This window comes from Trachymyrmex cornetzi, unplaced genomic scaffold, assembly GCF_001594075.2.
Source record: "Trachymyrmex cornetzi isolate Tcor2-1 unplaced genomic scaffold, Tcor1.1 scaffold573, whole genome shotgun sequence".
Lineage (NCBI taxonomy): Eukaryota > Metazoa > Arthropoda > Insecta > Hymenoptera > Formicidae > Trachymyrmex > Trachymyrmex cornetzi.
Genome location: NW_017299886.1, coordinates 40,995 through 54,511, shown reverse-complemented (window position 1 = coordinate 54,511; position 13,517 = coordinate 40,995). Strand labels below are relative to the sequence as shown.

General features: G+C 36.6%; 3 protein-coding genes across 8 annotated transcripts; 1 reads left to right on the top strand and 2 right to left on the bottom strand.

Annotated features, from left to right (window-relative positions):
• Positions 1-279: 279 nt before the first annotated feature.
• Positions 280-1,730, top strand: RpS18 (ribosomal protein S18). The gene is made up of 4 exons (XM_018515368.1): positions 280-341; positions 706-891; positions 957-1,058; positions 1,512-1,730. The coding sequence occupies exons 1-4, from the start codon at positions 339-341 to the stop codon at positions 1,677-1,679; spliced, it is 459 nt and encodes a 152-aa protein (XP_018370870.1). The 5' UTR covers positions 280-338; the 3' UTR covers positions 1,680-1,730.
• Positions 1,731-1,913: 183 nt separating this feature from the next.
• Positions 1,914-7,789, bottom strand: EndoB (SH3 domain containing GRB2 like, endophilin-B). 6 transcript variants are annotated; one of them, XM_018515362.1, is made up of 9 exons: positions 7,443-7,789; positions 6,793-6,934; positions 6,532-6,660; positions 6,291-6,453; positions 6,158-6,221; positions 6,035-6,070; positions 5,465-5,655; positions 3,525-3,660; positions 1,914-2,135 (listed from the first exon to the last, which is right to left on the bottom strand). In XM_018515362.1, the coding sequence occupies exons 1-9, from the start codon at positions 7,503-7,505 to the stop codon at positions 2,022-2,024; spliced, it is 1,038 nt and encodes a 345-aa protein (XP_018370864.1). In that variant the 5' UTR covers positions 7,506-7,789; the 3' UTR covers positions 1,914-2,021. The 6 variants fall into 6 exon arrangements, with proteins under 6 accessions (XP_018370864.1, XP_018370865.1, XP_018370869.1 ...); XM_018515366.1 differs by lacking the exon at positions 1,914-2,135 and adding an exon at positions 5,305-5,328 and having other exon boundaries at positions 3,597-3,660; positions 7,443-7,786; XM_018515363.1 differs by lacking the exon at positions 6,035-6,070 and having other exon boundaries at positions 7,443-7,788.
• A 606-nt stretch (positions 7,790-8,395) lies between these two features.
• On the bottom strand, positions 8,396-11,183 carry LOC108766202 (dolichyldiphosphatase 1). Its single transcript, XM_018515360.1, has 5 exons — positions 10,707-11,183; positions 10,236-10,336; positions 9,960-10,138; positions 9,655-9,876; positions 8,396-9,412 (listed from the first exon to the last, which is right to left on the bottom strand). Exons 1-5 carry the CDS (start codon positions 10,993-10,995, stop codon positions 9,280-9,282), a joined length of 924 nt encoding a protein of 307 aa, XP_018370862.1. The 5' UTR covers positions 10,996-11,183; the 3' UTR covers positions 8,396-9,279.
• Positions 11,184-13,517: the final 2,334 nt, after the last annotated feature.

Sequence of the window (13,517 nt, the reverse complement as noted above, 5' to 3'; positions counted from 1 at the left end):
TGTGATGTACAATTACAAATTTACTTTGTAAATTGTACATCACACATTTTTTTAATACATAATAAACGCTTCTGTCCTGAGGATTTAGTACAGAGACGAACCACATCTTCGACTTTCGACGATATGATTTTATCGATAGTGTCAGAAAACGTATGTAGTCACTAGTTCCCAAACTGAAAATGGATGTACTGGCGGTAATGTACTGAAAAAAGAAATAGTCCAATGTCCAATCAGAGAATCCTGAATCCTGGCATAGCGGCTACTTCCGGTTTTATGAATCTCCATTCCTATCCTATGCTATCCTATTCCCGTCTTTCGGTGTCAAGCTTTGAGGCAAGATGGTGAGTGTCATGCAAATTCCTTCAGAAATCCACTTTTTTCGAAGAAATCTTGTGTGATACGTATCAAACACTCAAATAAGATGATAAATTTGTCGTTTTCGAATTTATCTCCAAAATATTTTAACAAATTCGCGGAAAAAATGACCAGCCGACGTTTTGAGGTTACGTCGCAGGCATATTTTGCGACTAAGTTTTTTGTTGGTTGAGCGTGCTTCATGATATTTCGCGATGATCGCAAAGATTCGACGATTTCCATTCATCAGTCACGCGCCAGGCAAAAATTCGTCCAACTGTCCGTGATTTTTCGCGCGTCGTGATTGAGGTTAGTTTCGTGTATACATAATCATGTTGGCTTGTTTTCCAGTCGCTCGTGATTCCTGAGAAGTTCCAACACATTCTTCGTGTCATGGGCACGAACATCGACGGCAACAGGAAAGTCATGTTTGCTATGACCGCGATCAAAGGTGTTGGTCGGCGTTATGCCAACATAGTCTTGAAGAAGGCAGACATTGATTTGGACAAGCGAGCTGGAGAATGCTCGGAAGAAGAAGTAAGTTTAGCCGTTCTACATTTGTGAAATACCTTACAATACTGACGTATCCAAAATGCTTTTAGGTCGAAAAAATTGTCACCATTATGGCTAACCCCAGGCAATATAAAATTCCTGATTGGTTCCTCAACAGACAGAAGGACATCGTCGATGGAAAGTACTCACAGGTATGCATCTGTTTTTTTTTCACAAAAGAAAAGGATCAGATTCTGAAACACATATTTTATTGTTGAAAAATGTAAAATCATACATTCGGAGAAACGTTTCTCAAACATGGAATTGTAGATCCGAATAAGTTATTGAAATTCGACTGGCATAAAGATGTATAGATATAAAGATATAACGATGATTTGGATAACAATCATTTATCTATTATTGTAATACATCGTAAAAGTTCCATTGCACAAATTCACGACTGATCGTGCATATGTCATTGTACCTTCAGCTGGTAGATTGTGCAATAGCAACTGCACTGCTGTACATTTTTATTGCTTTATAGTATTCCTCACTATATCAAGTAACAGGTACGAGTGCAACAGAGATCAAATTATATACATGTAATCTTATGCAAGTGTTAATAAAGTCACAAGGTATCTTGAAAACTTTGTATTATTTTACAGCTCACGAGTGCCAACTTAGACTCTAAGCTCCGTGAGGACTTGGAAAGGATGAAGAAAATCCGTGCTCACAGAGGGCTGCGTCACTACTGGGGTCTCCGTGTACGTGGTCAGCACACCAAAACTACAGGCCGTCGTGGACGCACGGTCGGTGTGTCGAAAAAGAAGTAAACTTTTATATATATATTATGTAATATTAATAATAAATCTTTAAACGGTAAATGTTTTTATTCGACCAACTTGAATTGTGAAAAGGAAAATCATAACGGTTAAGAGGCACAATGTTAAATACAAGAATAATTCCATCGTGTTGTATGCTTTAGTCATAGATTAGTGATTTATTTAATTAAATTGAGATTAATCTCTTGGTCCTGAAATAACGAATCACTTTTCAAGCCAAGTAAGATAGCCATTATTTCGACTAATTCAAGCTGAAAATAAAACTTCGCGAGAGAGCAGTGCGCTAAATTGACTCTAAATGCAATTGACAATAGACGATAGCTTCTAAGTGCATTAACGATGTATTATAAGCGTTTCCACGTATACTTTGGGCACCTTTCCTTGTTGGTTGCCTCTAATGCCCATGAAGTAATCGTCGTCGTCGGGAATTTTGTAAATACCGATTACCTAGAAAAAACATATATATACCTCCTGTCTCTCTCTTTTTCTCAAGATATTCAATTTATTAAAGTATAACTTTATACACAATCTAATTAGTACATCATATTGATTATAATATACAGGCACGCATTATATATAGCGTCACTATAGATACACATCGAAATAAGCGTACAAAACAATACATAAAAAATACGATAGTCGTGACACAATAAATAAAATGCTCGTAACAAAGTAAAACGGTAGGCATTTCTTGAACATGCACAATTTGAATAAATATACAATAACTCGTCACGCACAAATACATTTATGACTCTAGCCGTTCGCGATGTGTCCTGTATTCTTGTTATCTTACAAATCTATAGCAGAGAAAACGTGAAATTAATACGTGATGTTAACGACACATCGATTAAAAAACGAAATTTAACAAAGCGCACGTAAATTCAAACTAATTGAAAATTACAATATATGTCTAGCATGCACAATATAATACAAATCAGTGTGTACAATTAGGATGCAGATATAACTGCTAGTCTTATGAAGATAAATAGATTTTTTAAGACGAATTACTTGATTAATCGATATTTCGTATTATATTTTACGATTTGTAAGATAGAAATTATTTTTTTAAAGGATTGCTGAAATATTCATATTCAGATATTCTCGAAACTTTGCAAAACAATTTATGTATTATTAATGTTGCTAAAAGTTACTGTCCTTTACTGTTTTCCATTTTAGCGTGTGTATCCATTCCAAAAATGTTTTTCTCAATTGTCTTTGTATTGATATTAATGCATTGCAGGAGTATTATATAAGTTTTTGCATTTTTTGTTTTTCTGACAATACATAAGAATACGAATTTTTCAAGCTTTCTTTCGAGAACAATATCTAATATCTTGCAAGTTAACAACATATTAGCTGCTTGAAAATAAATGCATCAGTACAATGTTATTAGTATTAACAGAGAGCTCTTAAAGTTATGCAAGTATATATGAGCGTCTCGCGATTTGAAACGTGTACTTATAATAACAAATACTTAACTCTATAACGCGTATTAAAAGAAGTTCAACATCTCGGGACAGTATCTTAATCCTTTCGGGACGGGGACCTTTCTCTGGACGCGTCGGGTATGAATTTTTTCCTCAGAGCCTAGGTCGAGAATCGAAAATCGATGATAGTCCCGAAAGATTTAAGCCTAAAACAAGTCTTACACGATTGTTCGAAGGAAATACAAAAGAAAATCTCTCTACAATATATATTTATACAGAGTGATTAAAAAAAAAGGCTATAAGTAGGTGATCTTACAGTACCGTAACTTAACCCGACTACAGATTCATGCCCTTCGCTCGAGACATCACCAAACATGCTGTTGAGTACCTAAATCACAAACTTCGTTACCTCATCCTGCATGACGCTTAGCTCGCTAGGATCCCTCGCGTCGTAATTGCACAATACTCTTGCTCTGTCCTGACCGTTCTCGGCTAGTGCGTTGGTGATGGCTGGTGGGGTGGTGTAATAGGGACCCCCAGATAGGCTGGGTAGGTAAACGATAAGTGAATTTATAGTGCTATAATCTTATCTATAATATAAACTCGTGTACGAGGGAAACATGAGGGTAGGAGACACAACTAAACTTTTAAGCGACTTTTTACGAGGATCATACACTGCCATACAACGTGAATATATTTAAATATCATTTCACGTTTATAATCAGGCACACACTCACCACGAGACTCTACATAGTCGTTACTTCACATTGAGCGAAATAATAAGTATTTGATTGTGGTGAATTGGATCAGTATGCATGCAATTTAAAAGATCGAATTTTGCATTAAAAACATTTTTTATTCGGCAAATTAGTTTGTTCTTTTGCGGGCATGTGTATTTTCAATTCTACTGGTTCAATTACATGCATTATTGTTACATGGTTTACCCCGATATTCCCCAATATTATGAAAAGAATGGAAAAATTTATTCTTTCCCCCCGCAGTACATAATACAGGCAGATTATCCAACATCCTAATATAAAAACAAGAAAAGCGTGATATGTGTCTACGTTTATGTCGTTGTTTAGTTACATGGCGCATCAGGATTAATTTTTCTTTGATGCCATTATGGCCATTCTCGGCCGAGTTACGGCGATCTAAAGCAATTGTTTTCGAAAGGTAATACAAGAACAATAAGAGGTGGTAGTATAGAAGAAGATGAAGATAAGATATGTAAACCGCACTGATCGCCGTAAATCGTTCACAAAAAATTTATCGAGAAAGATACTTTGTCCGTCCTATTTATCTAAATATACAATTGCATGTACAATTATACAACATTATAGAGTATTTATTGATAGGTAACAAGTCTGCAACGATTAAGCGACAATCGGAATCAAGCTTTTTAACGTGTACATGTAACTTGAATGAATGTCGTTAAAATGGGAAAATTGCGTGATAGTTCACGTAGATCCGTTAATTGAATTGCCAACTGGATTCGAAATTTGTAATGACACGTCAATATTCGTACTCGAAGGGTTGAAAACTAAATTTTACTGGTATCAGTGTCGAATGTGGCGGTAACGTAAGCGGCAGATCCGGCGTTTACGGACGAATTTTGAGGGAGAGTGGGCGAAGGATTTAGCTCGATCACTTCCTCGCTGTTGACTCTCAGCAAAGGGCTCGGTTGACGCGCCCTGCAATTACCAATCGTGCAAGCAGAGATAGAGAGTAGCGGGAGAGAACACGCTCCAACAGATTGCACGAAGGCCGAGGAAGCAAGGAGTAATTAAATAGATAATAAAAAACAATTTACATCTATTACTAGCGATTGTTACAATGTTCAGGACAGGATGCTGATATGGAAGCAATTAAATCATGTCGGCATTAGATCTGGTATAATTGATCACACAACGGTTTCACCGAGGTCAAGCAATCTTGAAACTTTAATTCTACTGTCAGTCGATTAAAGGTTAAAATTAATTAATGTTGGTGAAACTAGCTGTAATAGGTAATGTTCGTCAAACCATCAAAACTGCATCTTCTGTGTGAAACATTTTTATTATGAAAAATTTCATCGTGTCTTTTTGTCCAAATCTATGCCCGCGATTGCTTGATAAGGAAAAGCGGAGTTTACGAATCGATATCTAAACATACTTAATAACATTCAAGGTTTGTCAAACATTACTCACTCGGATCACCATAAAGTAGGATAGCTGTACAGAAATGTTGCAATAACAGTATGCTGCACGAGGACAATAACGTGCCAAATACAGATTGAATAGAGTAGGTAGATAGAATATTTTTAAAAGAAAAAAGAAATCCAAAAAGTGGTGAAAGCAACCAACTTACCCAGCAAGGTCACGCTGTAAATCTTGCATGACGGCGTGGCATTGCGCATAATGACGTGCTTGCGCTTCTACGAATTCGTGCAAGCATCGCAAATGTCCGGCCTGTGAGCTCGAAACACCTTCCAGCAGCAATTTCACGATTTCTGCTTGTCGATCGAATTCTGATTGCGCTACCCTCAGCTCCCTCTCTGCCTGAGTGAGCAATATATATATTTTATTTATTGTTTTCTCTGTATATATATTTTAGTATCTGCTATCTAAGATGAAGTCAGAACTATAATGATTGTAGCTATGAGACGTAGCTATCGCTATTGATTCGTATCGTAAGAAAGATTATGTGTCGCTTCATGATTCAACAATTGTTACTACCGCTTTTTTGCTTTTATGTATACAGATTATGAGACTATTATGATAATGCGTAAACGACAAGAACATTAGCACTTTACTTTAATATCTATAAAATTTAATACATATTTCTAAACGATAGCCATGAAAATTGTTAATGCGATCGCATTAGATTTGGATTTCTCTGAATTGAGAAAACAAGCGAAACTATCGATTGCATTAATACCTGATCGAGCAACACTTCGGGCGATATGCCGGACTCCTATAAATCGCAGCAGTGTGGAGGACAAAACACATCGTAAACGTATAGAACAATTTTTAAATAATATCGACAATTAACGGTACTTACACTCTGTTGACCCAGCATGCTCCTCGCTTTCCTCACTCTATTTTTACATGCATCCAAGTCCAATCTACATTAAAATCATTTAACATGATTAATAAAACTTTTAGTATGTACAATAAGGATAAGCGATTTTTACCTTTTGGTTTCCAATATCGCCATTTCCTTGCTGACGGTTTTCATTTCTCCATCCAAGAACTTTCTCAAAGGCTGTATGTAACAATTGGCGGCAGTTCCTATAAAGTCCCTTTCGATCTGTCCCAATCTCTGCTGGCATTGGCCGACTTTTATTAATGCGCTACCTAAAATCAAATCTTACATCAAGTTCTCTTGCATTATACATATATGTGTATATTTACGAGAATATATTTGACATTAACCATAGGCTATCCCTGGACCAAAATCATTTCCAGCTTCTATCATATCAGTGCCTACATATTCCAAATTGCTCAACCTGTTAGGTCTCCTCTTATCGATTTTTTCATAAAAGAAATCTTCAATCCTATTACCTGCAAAATATGTCATCTTAGAATTAATGATGAATTATACATATAGAAGATTCTATTAAATAATGTTAAAGTGTTGACAATCAATTTTTTTATCAAAATTCAAATCTAATTAAATTAATTTAAATTGAATACCAGGATTTGGAGTAAGCACAGCTTCCATATTCCGCAGTATCTTTTCTGTCCATGTTTTGGTGGCATTTCCTCTTTCTGCTAGGTGTTCCAAATGCGCATCTAGTTCAGTTTTTTCTGAAGTACCCAGTGTCTCTTCTGTCATCTGAGAGACATGAGAGAGCAAACATGATAATCTTGAATTTTCTTGGCAATTTCTAACGTTTCTAATATATAGCAACGCTCTCAATATATAGTATCTCTAATGCTCTTAAAATATAGTTGCCAATGAACAAATGCGATTTTACGATTTGCGTTCAAAGTCCGCGTCATTATTGCGATGCTAATACAGCATCAGAGGAAGACGCGTTCTCATTTGATTAAAGAGCAGCGTCATTGGTATCGGCTGACGACGTTGCACGTCGAGACGAGACCAGGGATCTAGGTTAAACGAGATGACATTGGACGTGGATTCCAGTTCAACGAGAACGAGGAGCAGCCAAGGAAGCCGTCCAATGACGTGCAAACGCGTTTGATCATTGCTTTCGGGCGTTGAATGTCAACGGAGACAAACGCCGAAAACGGATTCGAAATGCGTTCAACGTCGTTTCCTCGACGAGGATCCCAGACTTTTTTCGGATAGAACGGAGAACAAACAAAGAGGGGTTTCCCACCTGCACGACCCTGCTGAGGGCGGCTCCCGCATCCTTCACCAGCTTCTTCACGTTGAAATCCATCCTCGCGAATTAGATCTTTCACCCGATCGAGAACTCTTCCTAGCAAGCAAACACCCAACCCCCCTCTTTGCTCTCTTTCTCTTTCTTTTTGTCTCCCACGCTCCCTGTGCTTTGTCGTAGGATTCATTAAATACCTCAGCAACTTCCGGAATCTAGAGGTACTAGGAATTTTCAATCAGGCGTATCGCGTCTAGATATTCGTGCCTCATGCCTGTCGGCTAATCTGCAAACTATTTTGTTTATCGATCCATTTAAAATAAGTGAACACAAGGTCGTTGTGTTTGTCTGTTAAAACTATATCGCACGATACCACGTGCCATGTATCATTATCTATAATTTTCGAAATGTACATATGCATGCGATGTCATTTTTAATGGTTTTGTTGAAAGAAATTATTGTTACGTGGCAATATATTTATTAAATGTAGTCAAAGTCGTGAAATGAAACGACTCCTTTTCTATACAAGATAAAAACACGTTCGATGCACTGCTTATGTGCCGTTTATTGAATTCCATTAACAAAATGCAAACCTCCTCCTCAGAAAAAGATATATATAATAACAGCTATATATGTTCGCCCACTAACTTCTATCCGACTAATTATTAATGCTGTCTTCACACGTCCCTGCTCGAGAAATTAAAATTCTTGAAAACATTACCATTAACTCTGGAAAAAAAAATCGAAAAGAACTAATATGGCGATCCTTGGGCAGTAATCTCATAAATGATGATTCGACAATGAACAAGGAAGATTCGCGCCTGGAATACAAAAGTGTCAGACAACGTTGTATCACAATTTTGTCTAATACAATCAATTCTATTAACTCAACAATTTTTATAACGCTCCGTTGTACTCTAGTCTGATCTTCCTCTCACATTTCTAAAAAAAAAAAATGTATATCTTGTACAATATACGAGTCATGAATATGTATCGAATGAATATCCCAATTTTCGTAAATACGCTGGAATAAATCGCTGCGAAACATCACATAACGGTACACTGATGGAGCACTTGCATGCTCATTCAGAAATAGATTTATGGAGAGAATCAGTTCTTCTCGTAGCTGCTTCCTCTTGACTAACTGTTCCGAATCTCCAGTTTTATTTAACTAAACATTGCGTACATCCCACACATTATTTCATTCTTTACTTAATTATTAGGAACACATGGAGAGAGGATCTAGCACACAGGCGATACATGCCTCTTGGGAGTTGGTACAAAACGGTACCCTATAGAACAATTTGCGAGACCTTAAAAAGAATGTAACTCGCTAGAAATACAATCGTGCTTGAACGTGCAAACGCATTTGATGACTTTAATTTAATAATCTCGGCCATGCCAGCAATCTGTTACAACACGCGTGACGATCATATCCATTATTTTGTCGTCCCAGCAATATCCTTCCAGCAGTCGCAAATCGATACGCACTTGTGCCACAGCTTCAATGGCGCCGTTTCTCCAATTATTTCTCGTTAAAAACAGCTTAATATTATCGTATTAGTATTAATAATAGACAATAATTATCATAATAACGACAATATTGAATGATGATGCATCACATTGCAATGACGATCATTTCATAATCGGTTTATATTGGAATTCGTAAAACTTAAATTGTCTCTGATAAGAGGATTGAATATTTCAAACAATTGTGTTTTTGCGCTAATCCTTCAACGCAATCAATTGTAGGAATGTTAGTTTAATGTTTTGAGTCGTTCGTTATCAAGGCATTATTATACGCTATCGGCTTACTGGCCGATACTATAATTGGTTGTCAATGCGACCTTCCAATTGCCGATAGCTTTCGCGCTCGTGCCCGAGCCTCCGTACGAATATTTGTATACTCGAACCACAAGACATTAGGGATCAGCGTCGTATCACGCAGCAACAAAAACTCTGATATTCGCCTGAAGAATAGCAAAGATTAGAATAATATGAATGATATCATTATTAAGCAGCAGTCATCAGAGAAAGCAGCTTTGCAACTGTCGTAAAACTCTTTAATATTGTTGGTTTATATATTTAGATCTAATGAGGAACTACGGACAAGGCCCGTCATATCATACTAAAGAATTTTAGAACAGTTGCAAAACTTTTCTCTGCTGAATGCAGTATTATCGCTATTATTACACCATTTCCCGATACTCACCACGAAACTACTATAGGAAAAAACGGTGTCAGGATCATGTGCACGATTATGAACCACGCTGATCCCAGTGTAATCCCAATTAACGCACCCCAAATTACTTGGGTGTTGGAGTGGTACAGCAGATACACTCTGCTGTAAGTTACCAATAAAGCTGTGACAATGCATCCTATCGCTACTATTGTCCGCCAAAATCTCTCAGTTACCGTACAGTTGTAATTTAACCTGGAAGAGGAAAAATAATGCATGAGTGAACTGACAAGAGCGAGTGATATGTGATTGTAAAGGTATCTGTGATTTTTCATTACCTAAAGTATATAAAAAGTGTTGCGTATGCAGCGAAAAACCACATAAATTGTGCATGTGTAGACGGCATGCCGTATTCGGCGTACAGGCCATCTCTCTTCATCGGCCTTGCTTGACGAATCATGTGTTTTAATACATAATTTATACATTCATTGATACTGACTCCGGTAAAAAATACAATCTATAATTAAAGAACAAATTACATTTGCGAATCATAAATTAAATCTATATGAGTTATTATTACAATTGATGTGTATGTATTATTACAATTAACTTACAGTATGTAAATCCCTCCTAAAAAGTATCAATGTGATAAAACCAGTTATAATGGCAAAGGGCATTAGACTTATTACAGCCAAAAGCTGTCCAAAGATATCCCCTAAAAATTTATGAACATACATTATTGTCAGAAACAGATATTTTTTTATAATTTCAAATACACGAGTCTTTTCTTAAATTTCATCAAAAGATTGAATATCCAAAGCTTAGTGGTATAAATTAAACTGTTTGCTAAGCATATGTTGACAACTTTTTATCCAAAACGATTTCACAAATTCTTCAGTATTTTAACACATTACATCAATTTTTATAAATTCTATAAACATTTGCATATAATTAAATATTATGATGAACAAATGTGTCTGGATAAGTTTTGTCTACATGATTATGGCAGGGTGTAAAACAATCGGTAACGAAGCGAGGTGAAAACTCGGGATACTGACAATGAGAGGCCGTGCATTCGTACTGACCTTGCGGATACTCCACCAACGTTAGCGACAACGGGATCCATTCGGTCTCGTCAGCGGCACGTGCGAAACGTGATTCAATCCCGTCCAGCGGCTTGTCGGGCGATGCCATCGTTATCGTGGCTTGGAGGATGTGACATGTCTCGCACGGCGGCTTACGGTGAACGGACGTCGGCGGTTGGACGTTGGACGCGCACCGGCTGGACGACAGGAAAGGACGAGCTGGAGGGGAGAGAGAAGAAATCTCGTATTTACACCTGTGACTACGAGATTGTGGTCGTCGCGTTGTCATCCATAATCGCCATTGCCTGTTCTATCATTCTCGTCGCCGTCGCTGGCATTGACCTCGCTATAGAGTTATAATTGTAGCACAATGTCGACCACAATGTTGACGAGGTCGAATGTGCGGATTCGCCGACGGCCGACAGAGCCAGACAAGGCCACCAAACGGATCGTCGTGAAAGCAGGAGTTCGATGTCCCGTCCCCTCCTCCCCTCCCACCCTCTTCGAACTCGATCGGTTAGCGACTGCAGCGGCGATATGGCGATATTTCATAATTTTATTTATATAGCTACAGTGAGAGTAAAAAGTATTCGTACAAGGATATTTGTTATAAAAAAAGCCTTATTTGTAGAAAAGAAACATTAATTAGCAATTTTATACAATGCAATTGAATACATTATGTTCTAACATAAACAAACGAGCTTAGCATATGTATTCCTGATTTTAGAATCTAAATTTCTCGTCTGTACGAATACTTTTTGCACATTTAAATAATACAATTTTTAATTTTCGCTTATTTTTCGGATGATATATTTCGTATCATTAATACATATCATTTTGGTATATATAATTTTAAGAAACATACAGTCTATTTTATTCTTTATGAATAAATTGTTAATTATCCAGCAAGAAATGATCGTTAATTATTAAACGTCGAATCGTGACGTCAAATTAGTTAAAATCATCGAATTTATATCGATTCAACATCAATTCGATGACTCATTTCTCGCTAGATAATATTTATTTTTTAAAAATAAAGTTTTTTAAAAAATATTTTCTCTGTACGAATACTTTTTGTACTCACTGTATATACAGGGTGTCCCGACTTTTTTTGCCAATCACTTTTGTGTAGATAGAACGGATTAAACTGAGTCGAAAAGTCCTGTACTATTTTGCAATTTTCGCAATAGTTAACAAGATATTAATTACTAAAAATTGCAAAATATTGGTCTTGAATAATTTTTTACTCAAATACTAACTTCACAGAAAATCTGCAAGAGACAAAAATCATTTATTTTCTTCTCATAAAGTGCTGAGAATTGCAAAATGGTAGAGAACTGATATTGAAAATTGCAAAATGGTACAGAACTTTTCGACTCAGTTTAGTCCGCTCTATCTACACAAAAGTGATTAGCAAAAAAGGTCGGGACACCCTGTATATTTTATAATTTAATATAAAGAATAATTTTTAATACATCCAGCGTAATACATCGTAATACATCCAGCGGTAGGCTTACGTACATATTCCTTGTTTGATTCTTAAAAAGAGTTAGTTTTTTCAAAGTTTTGTGTTTAACCGAAAAATTTTCATACACTTGTAGCTACTCTCGGAAGGCAATAGGCAAACCACCGGGTAGTATACTTGCCCGGTAAACCTCCCTACCAAAAGTTGCCGTTCGGAATTGGCGTTTAAATTATAGGTCCCCATACGAGTATACGTACGTTGTGTTATACGATCAGTGTGCGCGCAAATATAAGGTATATGAGAGGGCTGATATCACAGAAATTATATTTTCTTAAACTGGTAAACACGTGTAAAATTAGCAAAAAACATACCGTTATCATCTGTAGTCGATATCGAGACTACAACCCCCCAGATAGTAATACTTCCACGGTATTAGTACGGTGAGCGTACGGCGTACTATTCGTGCCGATACTGTATTAAATATTAGACAGTAACTGACTGGATGTTTAGTTGAACTGCATAAATTTCTATTAGGACCATATATTTAACAGATATATCATAACTATACATCCACGATTATACAGGTGTTCGTGAATCATCGAAGTGCAGCGGTTTCCAGACGATTTCAGAAGTCGAGCATAGTAAATGGCGGTATGCAATCGGATGGGTGACCGCTCGAAGTACTATGAAATTAGTTCCCGAATTCAGGGAAAATCTTTTTTTTTTTTTTTCATCATAATTTTATGATGTGTACTCTAGAATAAGATAATTAGTCAATAATAATACTCATTTTAACAATAAAACTATCAAATTAATTAATTTTAATAACATGTACGGCGTACTAAAAGTACGGTGTACTGTACCCTTTAAGTATGCACGTACCTGACAGGTCCGTATCTGTACGGACCTGTCAGGTACGTGCATACCTAAAGGGTACAGTCAGAGAGAAACCGAAACCTGAGAGAGGCCATGGCGGCCTTTTTCGCGTGATAGGCGAAAGCCATCGTACGCTAGCGGCACCAACATCATTTTTATAAAATGATGTGAACTACGTATCGCATTATCGACACTGTCGATAAAATCGTAGTGTCGATACATGGATTTGGTGCTAAATCCACAAATATAATATTAATTTACAAAAAAATGTTTTTTTAATCGAATAAGGCGTTTTTTTATAGATTTTTGGATGCTGAAAACGATGCCGTGAGTTAAATTTCACTGGCACGTCAGGTGATCGAAATAATTGAAGTTTAATATGCAAAAATGACTCTTTTGTGATATTTAAAATGTTTTTGTTAAAAAAGATTAACTTTATCTTGAAATTGTAATCAAAAGTCATAAATGTA